The sequence below is a fragment of the Hypanus sabinus genome, chromosome 19 (genome assembly GCF_030144855.1).
Source record: "Hypanus sabinus isolate sHypSab1 chromosome 19, sHypSab1.hap1, whole genome shotgun sequence".
Classification (NCBI taxonomy): Eukaryota; Metazoa; Chordata; class Chondrichthyes; order Myliobatiformes; family Dasyatidae; genus Hypanus; species Hypanus sabinus.
The window spans coordinates 62,933,010-62,954,371 of record NC_082724.1 but is presented as its reverse complement, the minus strand read 5'-3'; the positions used below and the strand labels follow the sequence as shown (position 1 = coordinate 62,954,371).

The 21,362-nt window shown below is 41.8% G+C and overlaps 1 protein-coding gene across 1 annotated transcript in view; it reads left to right on the top strand.

The window, feature by feature from the left end:
* Window positions 1-21,362, top strand: part of rrp9 (ribosomal RNA processing 9, U3 small nucleolar RNA binding protein) — a 53,724-nt gene that overhangs the window by 16,786 nt on the left and 15,576 nt on the right. Inside the window, exons 8-10 of the mRNA XM_059944546.1 lie at window positions 2,115-2,207; window positions 3,639-3,739; window positions 4,304-4,438. Of these exons, the coding sequence (XP_059800529.1) occupies window positions 2,115-2,207; window positions 3,639-3,739; window positions 4,304-4,438 (329 nt within the window). The remainder of the gene's footprint in view (window positions 1-2,114; window positions 2,208-3,638; window positions 3,740-4,303; window positions 4,439-21,362) is intronic.

The window sequence follows — 21,362 nt, the reverse complement described above, 5'->3', positions numbered from 1 at the left end:
GGTCTAACGCCACCAGGGTCAGGAGAGTTGTTGCCCTGCAACCTTTGGGTCCTGGATGAGCTTCGCTTGCCTCAGCGCTGAACAGGCACTGCAGCTGTGGGCTCACTTTCAGGGACCCTGCAGATAATGTTCCATGTGTTTTTGTTTACTTTTTTAAAAAACTATTTGTTTTGATTAAAGCGCTTCAGCGTTGAACTGACTCTGCAGCTGTGACCTGCAACCATCAGCACTCACCTCAGTGCTGAACTATCTCTGGCTGGGATCTTCGCAGTTCATTTTCTATGTGTTATTTGTTTGCTTTTTTTACTTTTGCACAATTTTTTTCACACTTTGGGTATTTATCGGTCTTTGTTTTTTTTAAAAGTGGATTCTATTGTGTTTCTTTGGTGGCTGCCTGCCAAAAGGCAAATCTCGAGGTTGTATACAGTATACTTTGATATTGATTGTACTTTGAACACTTTTCCTAATTTCAGGGCATCTCAAAGCATTTTACAATCAGTCAAGTACTTGCCCTGTACAAAATAATACTCGTGCTTCTGCACTACCACGTTTTATGACAGTGTTTTAATCTATGATGTAAATATTTACCAAGATGCTGGAAATTTGTTATGGGATCATCACCCCCACTTGCAGGTGGAAGAGCTAAGATTTAGCTTTTCCCAGCTGTCCCACCAGTACTGTGCCATGATGTGACTGCACCGATTACACTGATTCTGTAGAGGGACTTCACAGTCCAGGTTCAATAATCAGGAGTTCTAGAACTGAAGCACGGTGACATTAGTTCTTTATTGTTGCATTTGTAAGGAGAAAAAGCAGTGTTGTGCAGACAGTCTTACAAGCCTCTGATGTTCAGTAAAGTTACAGCTGATGTGATTGAATCTGCTCTCCCAGAAATTGATTTAGACCATAAAACATAGGAGCAGAGTAGGGCCTTTCCGTCCATTGAGTCTGTTCTGACATCCAATTGTGGCTGATTTATTATCCCTCTTGTACTGTTAGCTAATAGTGTTATTCCAATACCACTCAGCCACTCCCACATGGGAGGAGTTCACGTACAAGGTTGTCAATAAAGTCCAGTTGAGTATCCTGTATGTTGGTGTTCTGGTGTACTCTGCACTATCCCTCAATAGCAAACACAACATCTCTCAAACCCATTCTCCTACCTTTTCCCCCTGACCTTTGATGTCCTTACTAATCAAGAACTCGCCAGCCTCCATTTTTAATATTAATATGTCATTTAATACTAGGGCAGAAATGGGAAATACAGGACGGCATAATTTTAAGGTGGTTGGAGGAAAATATAGCAAGGGGCAGATGTCAGAGGTTTTTTAACAGAATGGATACGTGGAATGTTCTGCCAGGGTTCGTGGTAAAGGCAGATATATGAGGGCACATGGATGATTGAAAAAGGAGGGAAGGGTTAGATTGATCTTAGAGTAGGTTGAAAGATCACCCCAACACCATGAGCTGAAGGGCTGTGCTGTGCTGTAATGTTCTGTGTTCTAACGTGCTCTCTATGGCGATACGACCTCTGGGAACAGTATGCAGGGCAAGCTTTTCACTAATAATTGTCAATATACAACAATTAAAACCAGTTTCAACCCATTCCAATTTAATAACTTCATTCTATTTCAATTAGATAGGACTGAAAGGAATAAAACAGCTCCTGTTTTGTTCTTACTATATCCTTTAACTCTTAATTTTCATGTTTCCTTCTGCCACTGTGGAACAACACTTCCCATGCTGTGTGTGAAAGTAGCTCATTCAGTGCAACACTGTACGCAATTCTTAACCGCAAGTTAACCCCAAATAAATTTTCTTTTAAACACCGTACCCTGATGTGGTTTCACCACTATTCTGCATTGTTTTTGCAAGACATCCCAGTCCAGTAAACCATCCTCTTTGGAATAATGGCCTTAACTAATGTGATATATCTCATTCATTACAGTATATGATGACCCTCTCTGTTTGACTTGCCAGAGTCTGAAGCATGTAATATACTCAGCATATCCTGTAGATCTAACTGTGAGCATTTAACAGTTTACCAGTTGTGTTTGTAAAGGTGTGCTGTGGATGGATTCTGTAAAACTTAATCCAGTTGCTTCTCTTTGCAGGCTACAGGCGATCGAAACAAGATTATCTTAATATGGGACGCAGTTACATGTCAGCATCTTCACACATTCAAAGGGCATAAAGATGCAGTGTCGGTGAGTTAGCGTGGTGGAGTTGTGAGATGTGTGTTTATGGAAGAAATTTTCAGTTTTCGTAGAGTTAAGTAGAACCACAGATTGATGTAGCACGTTCAGTTCAATTACAGTGAAGAGCTGCATTTTGAATCCCATTGAGAGGTTTGATTGCCCTCTAGTGCTTCACAGAACATTGTACAAGAGCTGCCACTGTGGCTTCTTGTTTTGGTATGCAACGGTTTGTGCAATGCTTTACAACACTGGCTGCAAGTTCATGAATCAATTCCAGTTGCTTCCTAAAGGCAGTTTTGTACTTTCTTCCCATGACCACATGATTTCTTCTAGCTGCTCTGATTATCCCATATTCCAAAGATGTCCGTGTTGGGGTTAGTGAGTTGTGGCAACACTTGGGTGGTCTGCCCAGCACAATCCTCACTGATTTGACGCAAATAACCCATTTCAGTATATGTTTTGATGTATGTGTGACAGACAAAGTTGTCTTGATCTTTGTAATTATTTGGGAAAAGTTGAGGTTATTCATATTGCTCTCTAATCATAGATTTTGCAGCTGCTAGTATAAGCAACAGTATCTGGGAACAAACAAACTATAGCTCAGGGGGAGCAATAGACAAGATTCCAGAAGGATGTGTAGTTGTTGGTTTAGTTGTTATTAGAATGAAAGCAGTCAGTGCTCAGCTTGAACCTATTGCTTCACTTGAGGATTTGGAATGAGTACAGAGTCAAAAGTAAATTTATTATCAAAGTACATAATGCCACCATATATTTGAGATTAATTTTCAAGTATATAAAGGAAAATAAAGAAATACAAAGGAATTTATGAAAAACTACATAAAGACTGGCAAACAACGTGCAGAAGAAGACAAATTGTGCAATCAATCAAACAAAAAAACAAGTATACTGAGAACAAGAGTTGTTGAGTCCTTGAAAGTGAGTCTATAGGTTATGGAATCAGTTCAGAGTGGAGCTATCCATGTCAATTCAGCAGTTGTAGGGCAATAACGTAGAGTGGACTTCACATTAGGTATGTACATTCTTAAGTGTGTATGTATTAATTACTCAGCAACAAGGGTATATGTATTTTATATTATGTATAAAACAACCTGAAGAGGCCAGCAAGCGAGCCAGCAAAGTCTGCAGAAAAACTACGGCAAGTTCTCCAAGATGCTTGGAACAAACTACCAGCCAATTTTATAAAGCTGCATTAACAGTGTACTTAATTGAAACCGTGTTAAAGGCAAAGGGTATCACACCAAATACTGATATGATTTAGTTTTTTACGGTTTACTACTCTTTATAGTAAATTTTTGATATTTAGTAACTTTTTCATTTTTTTTGAAAGCATCTTAGCTTTACAGAATTTTTTTACATTTGCACAGTACTGTATATCCGACTGCTGGGTGCTGCCTTTTAATTATGTACTTCTCCATTCAGGGTTTGTCATTTAGGAAAGGGACACACCAGTTGTATAGTGCCTCTCATGACCGCTCTGTTAAGTTGTGGAATGTTGACCAGAATGCCTACATTGAAACACTGTGAGTACTGCTAACTTGTAATGATTGCTGATCTTGTTGGGATTGTTAAATTCCCATTCAATTCAATAAATTTCCACAGACTTTTGACTAATAAAAATAATCTGAAATCCATCTGAATGATTCTTGTTAATGCTATAATTAAAGAATTGATTACTTACTGTAAAATGGTACACTTTGCTGTGTTTAGGAAGACCATTATTGATTTCTGATGCCCATTGTTTAAAGATCCCCATAATCTTGCCATGATATCTGTTACATTTGACCATTGTATGTTGCCCTAAGTGGTGAAGTGTGGGTGGGGTGGTGGAGAGGAGTTCATGAATGTGTGAGGAGAAGAAAATGGGTTAGGGTAGGATTACCCAAAAAAGGGTATATACAAAAGAGTGCCAAAAGGCCTGGTTCTGTGTTGTATCTTTGTTTCAGTATTCATTGCATGCTCTCAACTCTGGAGAAAGAAAACATGCTGAACCTTGATTTAAACAATGAGGATCAGGAAAAGCAGACGCCCATACTTGACATGGCCTTCACTGTTGTGCTTCATTTCTTTTTCCCAAAAATAAACAGATTTGGTCACCAGGATGCAATCACAGGATTGGACAGCCTTAGTCGGGAGCGATGTGTCACGTCAGGGGGTCGAGACCGTACTGTACGCATTTGGAAGATTGTGGAGGAAACACAGCTTGTATTTCATGGTCATGAGTGAGTACTGTGATTGTGCATGTGGTTGTGAATGAGCTGCTGGAATGAAAATATTTTGTTCTATGTTCTTTTTTGATTTGGCAGCAAAGGGTATCCCTCACCCTCTCTCAGCATTATTCACAACCCAGCACAAGAAGATTCCCCCACTTGCACAAAGAAATTGCCCTTTTTACACCCTCCAAGATCTCCAAAAATCTGTTGTAACATTTACCCCAGTACTTTAACAGATAAGCATGTTTTTCACCATTATCTACTGGTATTGGGACTAAGTTCTTGAAACATGGTTGTAGATAAGTTCCCTTGTACTATCTTAAAGTATTCAAACATCACAGGCTAACACCATTTTGTCTGAACAATACCATTTTGTGTTACACATTTTGGCATATTCCAAGGAGCAATCAAATTTAACTCCTTTCCTTACATGTGTGTGTGTAGGCCTCTGTTAGTCTCGATAGACCATGGATTTGCACCTTGCAAAGTTTCCAAGAGCATTGTGTGGTTAAGTGCAACACGCAACTTCAGCCAAGGCTCGAACTAGCGACCTTCAGGTAACTAGACAAACACCTTAATCACTTGGCCACGTGCCAACACTTACATGTGTAGCCCTACATCTGTGACCTTTTGTACAGATGGGAGGGTGTAGAATAGTGAATCAATGGGTAATATATTTGGATGTGGTTGCCACAGCTTTCATTTTGTCATTGAAGGTGGGAGGGATCTCAGACCTTCCTGCTGTTACCTGTTTGATTGTCCACCACAGTTCATGACGAGATGTAGTAGGACCGCAGAGCATCAATGCGATACGTTGGTTGTGAGGTTGCATACTTCTGTCTGTTGCATACTGTTCACTACATGTAATCCTACATTTGAACATCAAAAATGCTAGAAATACTCAGCAGGTGAAGAAGCATTTGTGGAAATAGTTTATCATCAAACCATTCAAAATCAGAAGGCCAGTTCTAATGCAGGCAGAGAAAGTAAGCAATTGGAAGTTAGAGATTTTGGCATTGAGTCCAGAAGGCTGCATTGTGCCAGTGAGGTGCCATTCCTTAGCTTGAGTTGGAGGCCACATACCAGTCAGTGCAGTAGGGAAGAAGTGGTGGGTGCTTCTCTGTAGACTGTGTTTGTTTTGAAGCAGAGGGGACCTCATTATGGGCTCTGAGTGCAGTAGAGTAAATTGAAAGAAGTGTAATCACTGTTGTAGGTTTGTGACTGTACAGCTTCCTCTGGTTGGCCTGACATACAGGTCTGACACATACTTAATCAGTTGCATGACTGGTCTGTGGTACAGTTCTCCCAATTTAAGAACAGCTTATGTATTTGTAAATTCTTTGGAAGGTCAACGGAGTCAGTAGTGGCTTGTTGCCTAACTCAATCCTAGGTAGTTTATCCTGTTTCATTCTTCTTCAGCTTTGAGAGATTGAGGTTTAGAGGTTATGATATTGTAGGCTATTTCTGAGCACATTTAAGAGGCAGTCATGTATTTAAAACTAATGTATGTTGACCAGCCAAGGTGTGTTCTGCAGATTTGATCACTGATCTGGATGGTACTTACAACAATCCAGTCATTCTGCAGGCAGAACAAAGACTGGTTGTTTCATTAAAAATCCTAAATTGTTAATTTGAATTTAAATTCTCTACCAACTTGTCTGCAAAAAAAGAGTTAGTGTGGATTCGTTAGGAAAATTTGGAGGTATATGGGCCAAACACAGGTAGATAACACTAGCTTAGGGAAGCCCTTTGGTTGGCTTATGCAAGCTGAGAAGAGGGGCCTCTTTCCATGCTCTATAATTCTTAACCCTACTTTGTCACTACTGCCATCAAATCTCTGCTTATTTGGAATGTGCGTTTAGTCTGTTCAAGTGGTTGTAATGCTCGTTTTCCAAAAGTTGCTGGGCTGTACAGTGTGGTAATTCTGGCTGAGGGGTGTTGGCACGTTGAACAGAGTTGGCAGTGCCTATCAGAATATGGAGACCATACTCCACTAGGAGTGTAGTGTGCAGACTGATTAAATACCAAATGTCATTCCAGTTCCAACTTATAACTTCCAAATGCTTTGGTTTCTGGTACATCCAGTTCATTCTTTGACTTCTATGAACAGTTGTCTTTCACTGTTGTTCCTTTCACATGAAGCTCATTCATTTCACACCTGCCAGGTGCCTGAGCTCACTGGAGCAATGTGACAACTTTCCACTCTGCACCTGTCGGTTGAAGACAAATCATTTGCTCTGACACATCTGACTGTGCTGGTGGGTCGAAGATAGCAGGGCTGCCATCTCTCTGCCTCATGACTGAGTGCTTCTCAGACTTGAGAAAATAATAACATGCTTGTGTAAGCATTGTAAGAAAATGCTAAACATCCCAGGAGCTTAAAAGAGCTTCTCAGACAGCACCTCACTGGTAATCTGTATGCAGAGTGTCTAGACTGCTCTAATTCAATCTCTGAAGAGACTCCTGGCTTCTCCACAATACACCAGGATTTGTTTAAGTACAATGACCATGATATCCAGGAGTTAATTAACTGCAAATGTAGGGTGTACTTTAATTAGAAATATTATATGTTAAGGAGGCAGAAAAGTTCCTCACTGTCACCTGAAGGCTAAGGACCAGCAGAAAAGTTTTGATCTAAATAACAGATGATGGGTATGAATTCCAATGACTTTCTGACACTGTGTGATTCTTCACACCCCTGAGGTCATCTACAGCCCAAACACCCAAGGGCCACCGCTGGAAGCCAAGCAAAGAAAGTTTAAAGGCAACAATTAGAATCAACTGGAAGGAACACTTTAAAAACCATCTCACTGTGACCCTGTTCTTGATGTAAAAACACTTGACTCGGACCCACAGCAGCCTGTGGGTCCATTGTTGCCACAACCTTGATTAACAAGCAATCAAAAAGGTCTTATGCCAATTGAAAGGATTGCCATGGGAGGAAATATTAATCCTGCTGAATTTCTAAAACTTGCAGAGAAGAAATGCGTTCAGAAAGTTATCTATATCTGGAAAGAGGTGGGCTTACCACAGAACACGAAGATGATCACATAACATCTCCAGTAGCAGAGAGATCCAATTGTGGCGATAGTGTTGTTTGGTTTCATAGTTCAAAATAGTCATTGAGACTTGACAGTCAGGCTGAGGGTGCTTCCATACCAGTGTCTGTGTCTATTCACCCCCCCCCCCAACCCCCCCAAGACTCTTATCGTACAGTTTTATAGAAAGGAACAGTACAGCACTGGACATTATGGCCCACAATGTTGTGCCAATCTTGATGCTTCCTGTTGATCATTTATGTCTTTCTATTCTCTTCACCACTCTCTGACATTTAAAAAAAACTTGCCCTTGTCTGTCTTCACACACCCTCCCCACCATAAAAGCTGTCTTCTGGTGTTTGACATTTCTACCCTGTGGTGAAGATTCTGTCAACTGTTATCTTTGTCTAAATTTTAAAAACCTCCTTTGGATCTCCCCTTGGCCTCTGAGGCTCTAAGGATGAGAAATCTATGTTTATCTAATCCATTTATGTAGCTTGTATCCTTTTAATCCAGGCAACATCTTGGTAAACTACCTCTGTACCTTTTCTACATCCTTCCTATAATGGGTGACCAGAACTGTGTTCACTGTACTCCCAAGTGTGGCCAGACTAAAGTTTTACATAGGTCCAGCATGACTTCCTTGCTGGGAGATGTTGGGTGGAAGAGCCAAAGAGCAGAAGAAGATGGTACAGGCTGTCCCCGAGTTACGAACATCCAACTTAACGAACAACTCATACTTACGAACCAAGGAAGAAGAACACCATCCGCCATTTTAAGTTGTTGCTGTTGACACCATGTTGAATGTGTAACTTTGTATTTGGCCTAAATTTTTCTTAGCAAGATTCACCCTGACTTCCGCCTCCCACCCTTTTCCAGTCAGCACTCCCCCCACTTGTCCCATTTAACCTGTCTCAGTGCAATGGACTTTAGGACCCAGGGGAGCTCACTGCTGCTGAATCCGCAGTGTTTCTGTTCCGTTGATGGAAAACGATCACAATTGGAAATAAAGTGGAAATAATAAAGCAGTCGGAAAAGGGTAAAACGCCATTGGTCATTGGAAAAGTGTTAGCCTATCCGGTCAACGATTCGAATAATTTTAAAGGATAAAGTGAGCATAATGGAGCATGTGAAAGGCCCTGCCCCAATAAAAGCTACAATTATTACTAAGCAATGCAGTGGTTTAAATACCTTTGTGTTTTATATGCATAGAAAGGTAAGATATATAAGATATAAGATAAACGTTTGGCTAACTGACGCTAAATCATACCAGATGTACCTGTTCCGACTTGCATACAAATCCGACTTAAAGACAGACTCAGGAACGGAACTCGTTTGTAACCCGGGGACTGCCTGTATATGAAAAGACAGTGGACTGTGGAATAAAGAGAATGAGAGCCGTTTTATTCAACTATCCTCCTTACAACTGCTCCCCCCTCCCCACCTACCTACCTACCTTCCCCTTCTCACCTGGATTCACCTATCAACAATATCTTCCTCCACCCTTTTACTCTGGCTTCTACCGTCTTTCTTTCCAGTCTTGATGAAGGGTCTCAGTCTGGAATGTCGTGTTCACTTCACTCCATATATTCTGCCTGACCAGCTGAGGCCCTCCAGCATTTGGTATGTGTTGCGCACAAGTTGGAAAGTTTCTTGGGTATTGCATTCAACTCTGGTCACTCCATTGTTGGAAGGGTGTTGAGGCTTTCAAAAAGGTGCAGTAAAGAGTTTTGCCAAGATGCCAACTGGTTAAGCTTGCATATGAAGAGGATAAACAAACTTGATCTGTTTTCTCTGGAGTAGCAGAGGATGTGGAGATATCAGATAGCGTAGCAGTTGTGATGCTGTTGCCGCTCGGGGTGTCGAGTGTTCAATCACAGTATCCTCTAAGGGGTTTGTAGAATGAATGGGTTTTCTCTGGGTGCCTCACACAGTCCAAAGAGGTACCAGGTAGTAGGCTAATTGGTCACTGTAAATTGCCTCATGATTAGGGATAAATCAGGGGTTCCTGGGCAGCACGGCTCGAAGGGCCAGAATGACCTAATCTGCTCCATATTTCTAAATAAAATAAATAATATTATAAGGGGCACTGATAAATAGACAGCCAGTGTCTTTTTCCCGGCTCAAGATACCTAATACTAGAAAACACACATTTAAGATGAGGGGACAAGTTCAAAGGAGATGTGCGGAGCAAAAGTTGTATTTTTACACGGTGGTGAATGCCTGGAATGTGCTGGCCGAAGGTGGTGGTAGAGCAGGGCTGGGCAAACTTTTTGACTTGAGGGCCACAAAGGGTTCTAAAATTTGACAGGGGGGCCGGACCAGGAGCAGATGGACGGAGTGTTTTGGTAATACACCTCATAAGAGAAAATAAAATATCATGGGATATGTAGAAAACATGTGCTTTAATTTCAATTGAAAATGAACAAATGCATTACAACAAAATATCTGTCTTTGAAGTCCCATGGTTTTTAGCTATTTATTGAAATGACTTTTAAAACACTGAAAATTAAATGAATAAAATACAGCTTTTTTAATAGTAACAGTTATTATTTTAAAGCACTGACAATTCTGTTATCCTTCAAGATATTATCATCATCACTCTCCTCCTGACTGTCTTTATTTCAAAAACGGTAGGAAATGCAGGTCTACTTGTCCTGCTCCTTCTTATTCAATTGTCCCCTGTGCCAAAACTCAACAACGACCTGCACAAAGACAGAACACTGACAGCGCGCCAGTATGTGGAGCCCGTTATTTGATCTGGAGCGCATTTTTTTATTTTGAGAACGTACGTGCACCTGCGCACTATTCATGTCCATCACTTAACAAATGACATGTAACATGTAAGGCTTATTGAAAAAAATATTTTCAAATGCATTTTTTAAAATAACACAACGAAGAAACTTATTTTTAATTTCAGTGGGAACAGTGTTGTTGGTCTCCCTTTTTAGCCAGCGCATCAAAGTCTGGATTTAGTTTTGTTGTGGCGATTCTCAGGATGGATCTGAGGTGTTGGTCAGTTAACTTGGATCTGTGGCTGGCTTTGTTGATGTTCATGACGCTGAACGCCTGTTCACACAAATGGGTCGAGCCGAACAAAGAGTAAAGCGCAAATGTGGAGTAATACGCTGCACCTCAACAAAGGTCAATGTATAGCGGTGTGCTACATGCAGTGCTAAAATTACGACACGGAGTCGGTAACTAATAAAGAAAAAAAACTTTATTCGAAATCCCCAGCATCACTTTTAAGCCTCCTTCAACCTGCCCCCCTGCGCAGAGGCTCCAAAGCTCTGTGCTCGCAAATCCCCGCAGGCTATCTCCCTTATCCGGAATGCTGGTTAATTGTGAGCTGGTTCGGATGTGCAAGGAAATGGGTCGCCACAAATGTATATAGAGTGCGTCATCTGTTGGGAAAACGCCAGAATTGCGGGGAAAAACGTTAACAAGGTTTATTAATATAATTTCATCAAGTTCTGCGGGCCGGATTAAAAAGCTTAACGGGCATATGGCCCGCGGGCCGTAGTTTGCCCATGCCTGTGGTAGAGGCATTCAAGAAGCTCATGAATATGCAGGAATGGGAGGATATGGATGCTGTAGGCAGAAGGGATTAGTAGGACATTTGATTATTCATTAGTTCAGCACATCATGGGACAAAGGGCCTGTTCCCATGCAGTACTCTTCTGTGTACCTCCAGTTTTCTTGGGTTACACTCCATGTGCCACTAATGGCCGTATCTCTAACTGATGTATATCCTGCTGTATTCTTTTATAGACCTTTATACTGTCTCCAGCTCCACCAACTTTGTTACCATTCACAAATGATCCATGCAGAACACCACTGGTCATGAACCTCCAGCCAGGGTAACAGTCTTCCACCCTTAATATCTTTTGTTATCAAGTCAGTTCAGAAGCTAAACTTGCAATTCTGGGTCCCATGTATCTCTGTCTTTAACGTGCCATGAAGGACCTTGTCAAATGCCTTACTAAAGCCCATGTAGTATCCAAATATCCACTTCCTTGCCCGCTTCAAGCTCTCTTTTCATCTTCATGACCTTCTCTGCACTAAGTCATGGCTGACTGCCCCTAAACAGGCAATGCCTTTCCACGTGCACATAAACCCTATCCCTCAATGTGCTCTGCGGTAGCTTCCCTATCACTGACACAAGGATTGCATGCTAATTCATTTCCCTTCTTGCTACTCTCCAGTCCTCCAGAACTTTGCTTGTTATTTGTGAGAACAGAAGCATCCCTGTTGAAACCCCAGCAATCTCCTCACTTGCTTCTTTCAATATTTTGTGATATGTAATATGCCATCAACCCCCTGGGATATATCCATTTTAATGCTTTTTAGAAGATTCAGTACTATCGCCTGTGCGTCTCAGCACTTTGGCACATCCCACTGTAATACCTATAATCCCAATGTTATTTCACCTACCTGATTTCTGAGCTCTGTCAAAATTGCCTCAATGGATGAGCTGTGCAATATTTTTTGAGGGCTGCTGTGACGTTTTATCAGCAGTGCAGCCACTCCACCTCTTACCACTTTCTATCATGTCTAAAACAATGTCTAGTGCATCATGCATCCAGGTCTCTATGATCGCAACATTGTCATAATTCTATGTACTGATCCTGTTCTGTTCATCCACCTTACCCATGATACACCTAGCATTGAAATAAACCTGTTTCAGCCCATCAGACCCACCATTTTGATTAACCTGTCCATTGCCCTTCTTTTCAGTTTTGTTGCCTTCCACCCTTCCACCTGTGTCTGTGGTTCCCATCCCCCTGCCACTCTAGTTTAAATCCTCCTGTGTATAATCTCCTGAGCATACATCCCAGTGAAGGCACTGACTCCTGTACAGTTTAGCTGCAAGCATTCTTATTCATACAGGTTCCATCTGCCCTGGAAGAGATCCCAATGATCTGAAGCCCTTCCCCCACCAGGTCCTTAACCATGTGTATCTATTTCTCAGCTCATTAGCATGCAATCCTGTGATTACAACCTTGGAAGTCCTGCTGTTTGACTTCTTTCTTTTGCAAGATGTCACCCCTGTTTCGCCTTTGCCCCGTGCAGACATGACCCCCGGGCATTCGCCATTTCCTCAGAATTTCAGATAACCGCTGTGAGATATCTTGACCTTGGCACCAGGGAGCTTGATTGTGGCCACAAAATTGCTGATCTATGCCCCTTGCTATCAAATCCCCACCACTATTGTTCTGCCTGACTGCCTTTAGCTCAGAGCTGGGCACAGTGCCACTGTCCTGGCTACTGGTGCTGGTTTCTGTAAGATCATTCCACCACTAATTAGACAGACAGACGTACTTTATTGATCCCGAGGGAAGTTTGGTTTTGTTACAGTCGCACCAACCAAGAATAGTGTAGAAATATAGCAATATAAAACCATAAATAAATAATAATAAGTAAATTATGCCAAGTGGAAATTAATCCAGGACCAGCCTATTGGCTCAGGTGTCTGACACTCTGAGGGAGGAGTTGTAAAGTTTGATGGCCACAGGCAGGAATGGCTTCCTATGACGCTCAGTGTTACATCTCGGTGGAATGAGTCTCTGGCTGAATGTAATCCTGTGCCTAACCAGTACATTATGCAGTGGATGGGAGTCATTGTCCAAGATGGCATGCAACTTGGACAGCATCCTCTTTTCAGACACCACCGTCAGAGATATCCCACAACATCACTGGCCTTACGAATGAGCTTGTTGATTCTGTTTGTGTCTGCTACCCTCAGCCTGCTGCCCCAGCACACAACAGCAAACATGATAGCACTGGCCACCACAGACTTGTAGAACATCCTCAGCATCGTCCAGCAGATGTTAAAGGACCTCAGTCTCCTCAGGAGATAGAGACAGCTCTAACCCATCTTGTAGACAGCCTCAGTGTACTTTGACCAGTCCAGTTTATTGTCAATTGTATCCCCAGGTATTTGTAATCCTCCACCATGTCCACACTGACCCCTTGGATGGAAACAGGGGTCACCGGTGTCTTAGCCCTCCTCAGGTCCACCACCAGCTCCTTAGTATTTTTCACATTAAGCTGCAGATGATTCTGCTCACACCATGTGACAAAGTTTCCCACTGTAGCCCTGTACTCAGCCTCATCTCCCTTCTGATGCATCCAACTATGGCAGAGTCATCAGAAAACTTCTGAAGATGGCAAGACTCTGTGTTGTAGTTGAAGTCGGAGCTGTAGATGATGAAGAGGAAGAGAAAAGGAGACCATAGGATCGTATCTATAGGATTGCTGTTAGTGAGAGGAATGGCCCTATGAAAACCTTTCTGCCTGGCTACCTGCCTCCTGGTGGTTACCCATGTATCTGTAGCCTGTACATGAGGTGTGCCTACCTCACTAAAACTTTCATCTCTAATGTCCTGGATCCCAGATGACCCTGAGTACATCCAGCTCCAGCTGGAGTACCTTCACCAGTCTGTCAGGATGGGGGCACTTCCCGTAGATGTAGACATGGAAACCATGATGTTCCCTGGCTTCCCACATCTTGCAAGAGGAATATCCTCTGTCCTGACTGCCTTTACATCTAAACTTCCAAAGGTCCAAAGTTCAAAGGAAATTTATTATCAAACTGCATATACTAACTTGAGATTCATTTTCTTGCGGGCATGATTGAACAATGATTGAAAAACAAAACCAATGTGCAGCCATTGTAAGGTCACAGATTAAATAGATTACCGTAGATTCCGGACTACAGAGCGCACCTGATTAAAAGCCGCACGCTCTAATTTTAGAAAGAAAATCAATTTTGTACTTGTACAGGCCGCACCGGATTTTAAGCCGCAGGTGTCCCACGTTGTAATGAGATATTTACACAGAAAGATATTACACGTGAGGATTTTTTAACTTTTAATTAAATCCGTATGGTAACATAAACAAATACATATTGCAAATGCTTTTTTTTGAACAGTGCCTGTAACACAGCTACTTTTAAATATACATACGTATCGGTAACACACAAATTACGTTGTGTATACTTTTTTACTGAACAGTGCACGAACAACATTCCAATATCTCCTAACGACGGGTAAAAAATATATATATACTGCAGCCTACCAGGAAAAGTTATTGATCGCCTTCTTCATCTTCCTCCTGCGCACTAAAACCATCAAAGTCCTCTTCTTCAGTGTCCGAATTGAACAACCTCAGGATCTCATCATTCACTTCAGTCTCTTCGTTGTCGCTCTCACTTGAGCGCACGCGGTCCTCTTCATCACGCAGCAGTCCAGCCTTTCGAAACCCGTTGGTGATGGTGGATGTTGTGACACGGCTCCACGCATTTAGGATCCACTGGCAGACTTGAGTTAAAGATGCTCTTCGCATGCGTCCTGTTTTGGTAAAGGATTTCTCGCCACTCATCATCCAAGCCTCCCACTCAACGCGCAGCGCCGCTTTTTTCTGTGAAAAAATCCCCCGGTCGCTTGGCGTAGCACTCTCTCAGCCAATCCTTCATTAGACTCTCCATCATCCAACCTTTCTTATTGACTTTCACCATGATTTCTTTTGGGAATTTTTCCTTTGGTGTTGTCAGCCGCTTAAAAATCACCATCGGTGGAAGCTTTAGTCCAGATGCTGTGCAGCTCAGAACACAAAGTAAAATGCGTTCTGTCATGGCCACTTGTTTTCAGTGTGATGGACAAGTCACCTTTTTTATTAACAGTCCAAGTGAGAGGCAGGTCAAACGTCAAAGGTACTTCATCCATATTTATGATATCATCTGGCCCGATGGAATTCTCCGCTATCTTTGTTTGAGTGAATGTGCGGAAGTTAGCAAGTTTTTCCTCGTGGTCGGGAGGGAACTGCTGACACAGAGTCGTGCGTACCCTGACAGTCAGGCCTTTTCGTCTCATAAATCTAAAACACCATGATGGCCCACCTCTAAAATCTTCGATTTTCATTTTGTTGGCGATTGCTTTAGCCTTCAGTCTGATTTGCACGGTGGTAACACCGCGGCCGCCTGCTCTCTGTGTGTTAACTCAGTCTTCAAGAAAGTTTTCAAGTTCGGGCCATCTGCTATGATTACCTCTGAAAGCTTTTGTCATCTTTTTGCATTGACTCAGTTCTTCACGCTGGCGTCTCCACCGTCTCACCATCGATTCATTTATGCCAAGATTATGTGCAGCAGCTCGATTTCCTTCTTCAACCGCCAGATTGATCGCCTTTAACTTAAAAGCTGCATCATATGCTTTTCTTCGAGTGTTTTCCATGTTGATGAGGGTGAGTACAAATGACTGATTTACAATAATTTAATTGTGAAAGTGCGCTTGATTTATCGTACAATTTCATTGGACCTCTGTGAACTACTCATCAATTTTATTGGTCAACTGTTACGAGGCAAAATGTTTTTGGCGGCATGAAAAATAAACATGCATTAGCCGCAACGTAGTATAGGCTGCAGTGTTGCCGCAGTGTTCAAAGCGTGGGAAAAAAGTAGCGGCTTATAGTCCGGAATTTACGGTAACTGATTCTGACCTGTGCCACTTTGCCAAAGCCTCAGCTCCCCATTCTTACACAGGCTCACTCTCAACATAGCTGCTCCATTTGACCCAGCCTTATTGGCAAAGTCTGCGGCAACTCAACCAATCAGAAACAGCATTTTAAAAGCTGCTGGCTGCTGTGCCAAAGATGTCACTAATTTTGCTTGTGTCCAGCTTCCCTGCACCCTCTCAGCCCTCCTGAAAGCATTGGATTTTCTCAGCAGGATCAATTTATTAATCCTAGGTTATGTTAGGGGTTGCATAATTATGAAGAGCATCACAATCAAGCTAAGCGATGTTATTTCTAGCTGACTTCACAGATATGGTCACCATGTTATAAAAGTTTAAACAAGTTGTACTGGAAAGAATATACAGTAGAGATTCACAAAAATGCTTCATGTAATTGTCAGAAATCTTTGGAGGACTAACTTTTCAGCTGGCCAGCTTGCCTCATTTTAAGCTCCCTCACTATTTTTGATGTGGAAAAACTGTAGGCACTAAAATTGGTTAACGCTGAAGAGGATAAAGAAATACAGTAGATGGTCTGTTCATTTGGGTCAGGGAAGTGTGAGGTAATGCATTTGGGGAGTGCAACAAAAATATTGAATGTTTGGAGGAACTGAAGGAGCCACACACACACATCCTTAAAGTAGTTAGATGCTTCAATCAAGAAGCTTGAAAAAGAATAGTTTCCTTTATTATCTGAAGCAAAGAATATAAGAACAGGGAGACTGAATACATTACTAGTTAGATCATGGCTTGAGGACTGGTCTGGTCACCACATTACAAGAAAAATAAGATGGCATTTGGAAAGGGATGCGGAAGAGATGATGTCACAGGAACTGGAAAATTGTATTTGAGGAAAGTTCAGCTGCAATAAGATTTTTTTTTCTTTTCAGAAACAAGGGAAACTGAAGAGACTTAATTGTGCTGTATAAAATGATAGGGGTGATAAAATATAAATTGAAAGGAACTGGTTCTATTGGTAAAGGGGTCAAAAACCAAAGTTTAGAGGGTGCTGAGGAAACATTTCTTCACCCAGGGGAGGGGGGAGTGTTGGTCTTGAACTTGCTGCCTGAAAAGATTAAGGGAAGCAGAAACCCTTGACAGTATCTGAATAGTAATTGAAGAATAGGGACCCTGTGATACAAAGTGGGGTTGTGTCAGGTTGGGTAGTTCCTTTTCATCTGCCACAGCCACTGGACTAAATGGCTTCCCATGTCATATACTTTCTTTCGTTCTATAAAAAGTAATTTAGCCCTGACTGAATTAATCATCTTCACAGCTGTTTGGTAGAAAGTCTGTGTTTAGATAATGAGAGACAATGGGGAGCAATTCCCATAAAGAAGCTGTGAAATTTATTCTTTAGAATAACTGAGTTGGTTGTTTCTCTGAGCTCTGCCTCACACAGTTTGCTTTTTGTCATCCTTTTCCCCCCAGCTTACCTGATCTTATCTGTTGCCAATTACTTGTTCCTAAACACTCCATTAAAGTACAGGTGCTGAAATGAGGAGTATGTCATTATCTGGCAGGTCCTATTAATATGCCTTTAGACTAGCAATGCAGTTGATTGCAAATACATAACTGAGTTCATTAATCATCGACCGTCCTGTAAACACTGACAACCCATTGAAATGACAGTAGGATTCTACAGTTGAAATTTATGTTCAGCAAAAGATGATCACGCTGGCAGTGATCCTAATGTCAGCATTTTCCATTGTTCCTTTTGTATCATCGGAGCTCTTCTCTTTAACACTGAGGCCATTAGTTTGAATGCTAGTAGCCAGTGAGGTGGAATTGTACTGTTAAAAGCAGAGAGCAGTCAGCAGCCCTCAGCAGGAAGGTGCATTTAACACAGGAGCACAAGACACACGTTATTCACAGCTTTTAAATGACTGCGTATACAACTGCACTTGAGCTAATAAAACAGAAAATTCTGGAAACACTTAACAGGCCAGGCAGCACTGGCTGGAAAGAAACAGTCCCTCCTGTTGCTGTCACTCACCTTTGACATTTAAATGGGGCGTGACTCAACATTTCTACTTTTGCCGTGAAATGAAACGTTCTAGCAGACTACTTTTGAATGCACCTCCTTTCAAGACCATAAGACAAGCAAAATTAGGCCATTTGGCTCATTGGCTCTGCTCCATTTATTATCCCTCTCAACCCCACTCTCTTGCATTTATATTCTTCCTACCAAAGTGTTTTCATGCAAGGTAATTGTCACATCGCCTGCACTGAACAAATGTTCGATCGGCATGATCGTTTGTTGGGCTGGCCGCATGTCTCCTTTTTTGCAAGATCTTTATACAGTTGCAACAACAGGAAATTATGTGGAGATTCACAACAACAGTCGGCCCTCCTTATCCATGGGTTCCGCATGCACGGATTCAACCAACCACTGATTAGGAAAACCTGGAAGCTCTCTCTCCAGCACAGCATGCACAGATTTTTTTTCTTGTCATTATTCCTTAAACAATACAGTATAACAGCTATTTACATAGCATTTACATTATATTAAGTATTATAAGTAATCTAGAGATGATTTAAAGTATACAGGAGGATGTGCATAGGTTACTGCAGATCGGGAATTGAAAAAAAAACGTAAGTTCTCTAAGTCGGAACAGGTACATCCGATATTATTTAGCATCAGTTAGTCAAACGCTTGTCTTAGTATATAGTATGTATTTTACCTTTCTATGCATATAAAACACTTAAGAAACATTATGTATTTCAATAATTAAACCATGGCATTGCTTAGTAATAATTGTAGCTTTCATCGGGGCAAGGCGTTCACATGCTCCATTATTCTCATTTTATCCTTTAAAAGTGTTCTGATCGTTGACCAACTGTAGCCTAACGCTTTTCCAATGACTGATGGTGTTTCACCTCTTTCTGATCGCTTTATTAATTACACTTTATTTTCAATTGTGATCATTTTCCGGAACAGAAACACTGTGGGTGGCAGGTCCCGGGCTCCACTGGGTCCTAAAGTCTACCAACTTGAGCATCTTCGTTTTTTGGTATCTGCTGGGGAGGTCCTGGAAGCAATCCCCCACGGATAAGGAGGGCTGACTGTATATTATGTATACTACTCTACATAGTATAGTGTAGAGCATCATTTGATTTGTCACCAAAAATTGATGTGATTGCCTTAATTTGTGGTGAAGGGTGTGGATTGTTTTGAGGGAGAAGGGAAAGCATGTACTGGTACTGTGTTGTGCATGTCTTGTAGAGTGGGTTAAGGCATCTACCTGGGTTGGGAGGGGTGAGTGGTTGAGGGTTGGCATTGATTCCCATTGCAAGTGAATTGAAACTACCACAATATCAAGAATATGAAGAGAGCACTTTAGTATAAGGGACGTGTCACTTCTTTCAGTATTAAGGTAGTCCACCATGTGTAAGAGTTTTGTTCCAATGTGACAACAGTAGTTTGAGTTGTTTTTCTGTCACCGAAGTTGCATTACAGATATCCCTGTCACAGTTCAGAGACGCAGTGATGGGCAAAGGGAAGCAGATGACTTGCTCTTGATGTGTTTTGTCCAGTAAGCAGACCATTTTCCCCTTGGTCTATCCTACAGTTATCAGACAACATCACACCACCACTAGGGCCGAGGCCCTATCTAACCTATTGCCATTATGACTGACAGCAAATAGCAGAAAACTATTGGGAGATTGGAATAAAGTTGACAGATGAGAGCTGCTGTTTCAGTGCCTGTCATCATTAGGAGATCTCTGTACAGCTGGTAGCTTGTTCTGATCACTGACTGTCTATCAACAAGTTTATCTTGGAACCATAGAACGCTACAGCATAGTACAGACCCTTGAGCCCTCCATGTTGTGCTGACCCATATAATCCTTAGTACTAAACCCACACTACCCCATAACCCTCCATTTTTCTTTCATCCATGTGCCTGTCCAAGAGACTCTTAAATATCCCTAATGTTTTAGCCTCCACCACCATCCCTGGCAAGTCATTCCAGGCAATCACAACCCTCTGTGTTAATAAAAAAAAAACTTACCCCTGATGTCTCCTCTAAACTTCCCTCCCTTAATTTTGTACATATGTACATCTTGCAGCTTAAAATATAACAAAAATAATAGGGATACTCCACAGGTCAGGCAGATACATGTCTGAGTACCTGTTGCCATTTTCTGGTTTTACAAGCCCCATTTCCAGAAAAGTTGGGATATTTTCCAAAATGCAATAAAAACAAAAATCTGTGATATGTTAATTCACGTGAACCTTTATTTAACTGATAAAAGTACAAAGAAAAGATTTTCAATAGTTTTACTGACCAACTGAATTGTATTTTGTAAATATACACAAATTTAGAATTTGATGGCTGCAACACACTCAACAAAAGTTGGGACAGAGTTGAAATAAGATTGAAAAGTGCACAGAATATTCAAGTCACACCGGTTTGTAAGACTCCACATTAAGCAGGCTAATTGGTATCAGGTGTGGTATCATGACTGGGTATAAAAGCAGCATCCATCAAAGGCTCAGTCTTTGCAAGCAAGGATGGGTCATGCTTCACCCCTTTGTCCCAAAATTCGTGAGAGAATTGTTAGTCAGTTCAAAAGGAACATTTCTCGACGCAAGATTGCAGAGAATTTGGGTCTTTCAACATCTACAGTACATAATATTGTGAAAGGATTCAGAGAATTCAGAGATGTATCAGTGCGTAAAGGGCAAGATCGGAAACCACTGTTGAATGCGCGTGACCTTCGAGCCCTCAGGCAGCACTGCCTAAGAAACTGTCGTGCTACTGTGACAATTATAGCCACCTGGGCTCGGGAGTACTTCAGAAAACCATTGTCACTTAACGCAGTCCGTCACTGCATCCAGAAATGCAACTTGAAACTGTATTATGCAAGGAGGAAGCCATACATCAACTCTATGCCGAAATGCCAGTGAGTGCTGTGGTCAGATGAGTCCACATTTCAGCTAGTTTTTGGAAAAAACGGGCGTTGAGTTCTCCGTGCCAAAGATGAAAACGACCATCCTGATTGTTATCAGCAAAAGGTGCAAAAGCCAGCATATGTGATGGTATGGGGGTGCATCAGTGCCCACGGCATGGGTGAGTTGCATGTATGTGAAGGTACCATTGACTCTGAGGCGTATATTAGGATTTTAGAGAGACATATGTTGCCATCAAGATGACGTCTCTTTCCAGGACGTCCATGCTTATTTCAGCAGGACAATGCCAGACCACATTCTGCACGGGCTACAACAGCGTGGCTTTGTAGACACAGAGTGCGTGTGCTTGACTGGCCTGCTGCCATTCCAGATTTATCTCCTATTGAAAATGTATGGCGCATCATGAAGAGGAGAATCAGACAACGGAGACCACAGACTGTTGAGCAGCTGAAGTCTTATATCAAGCAAGA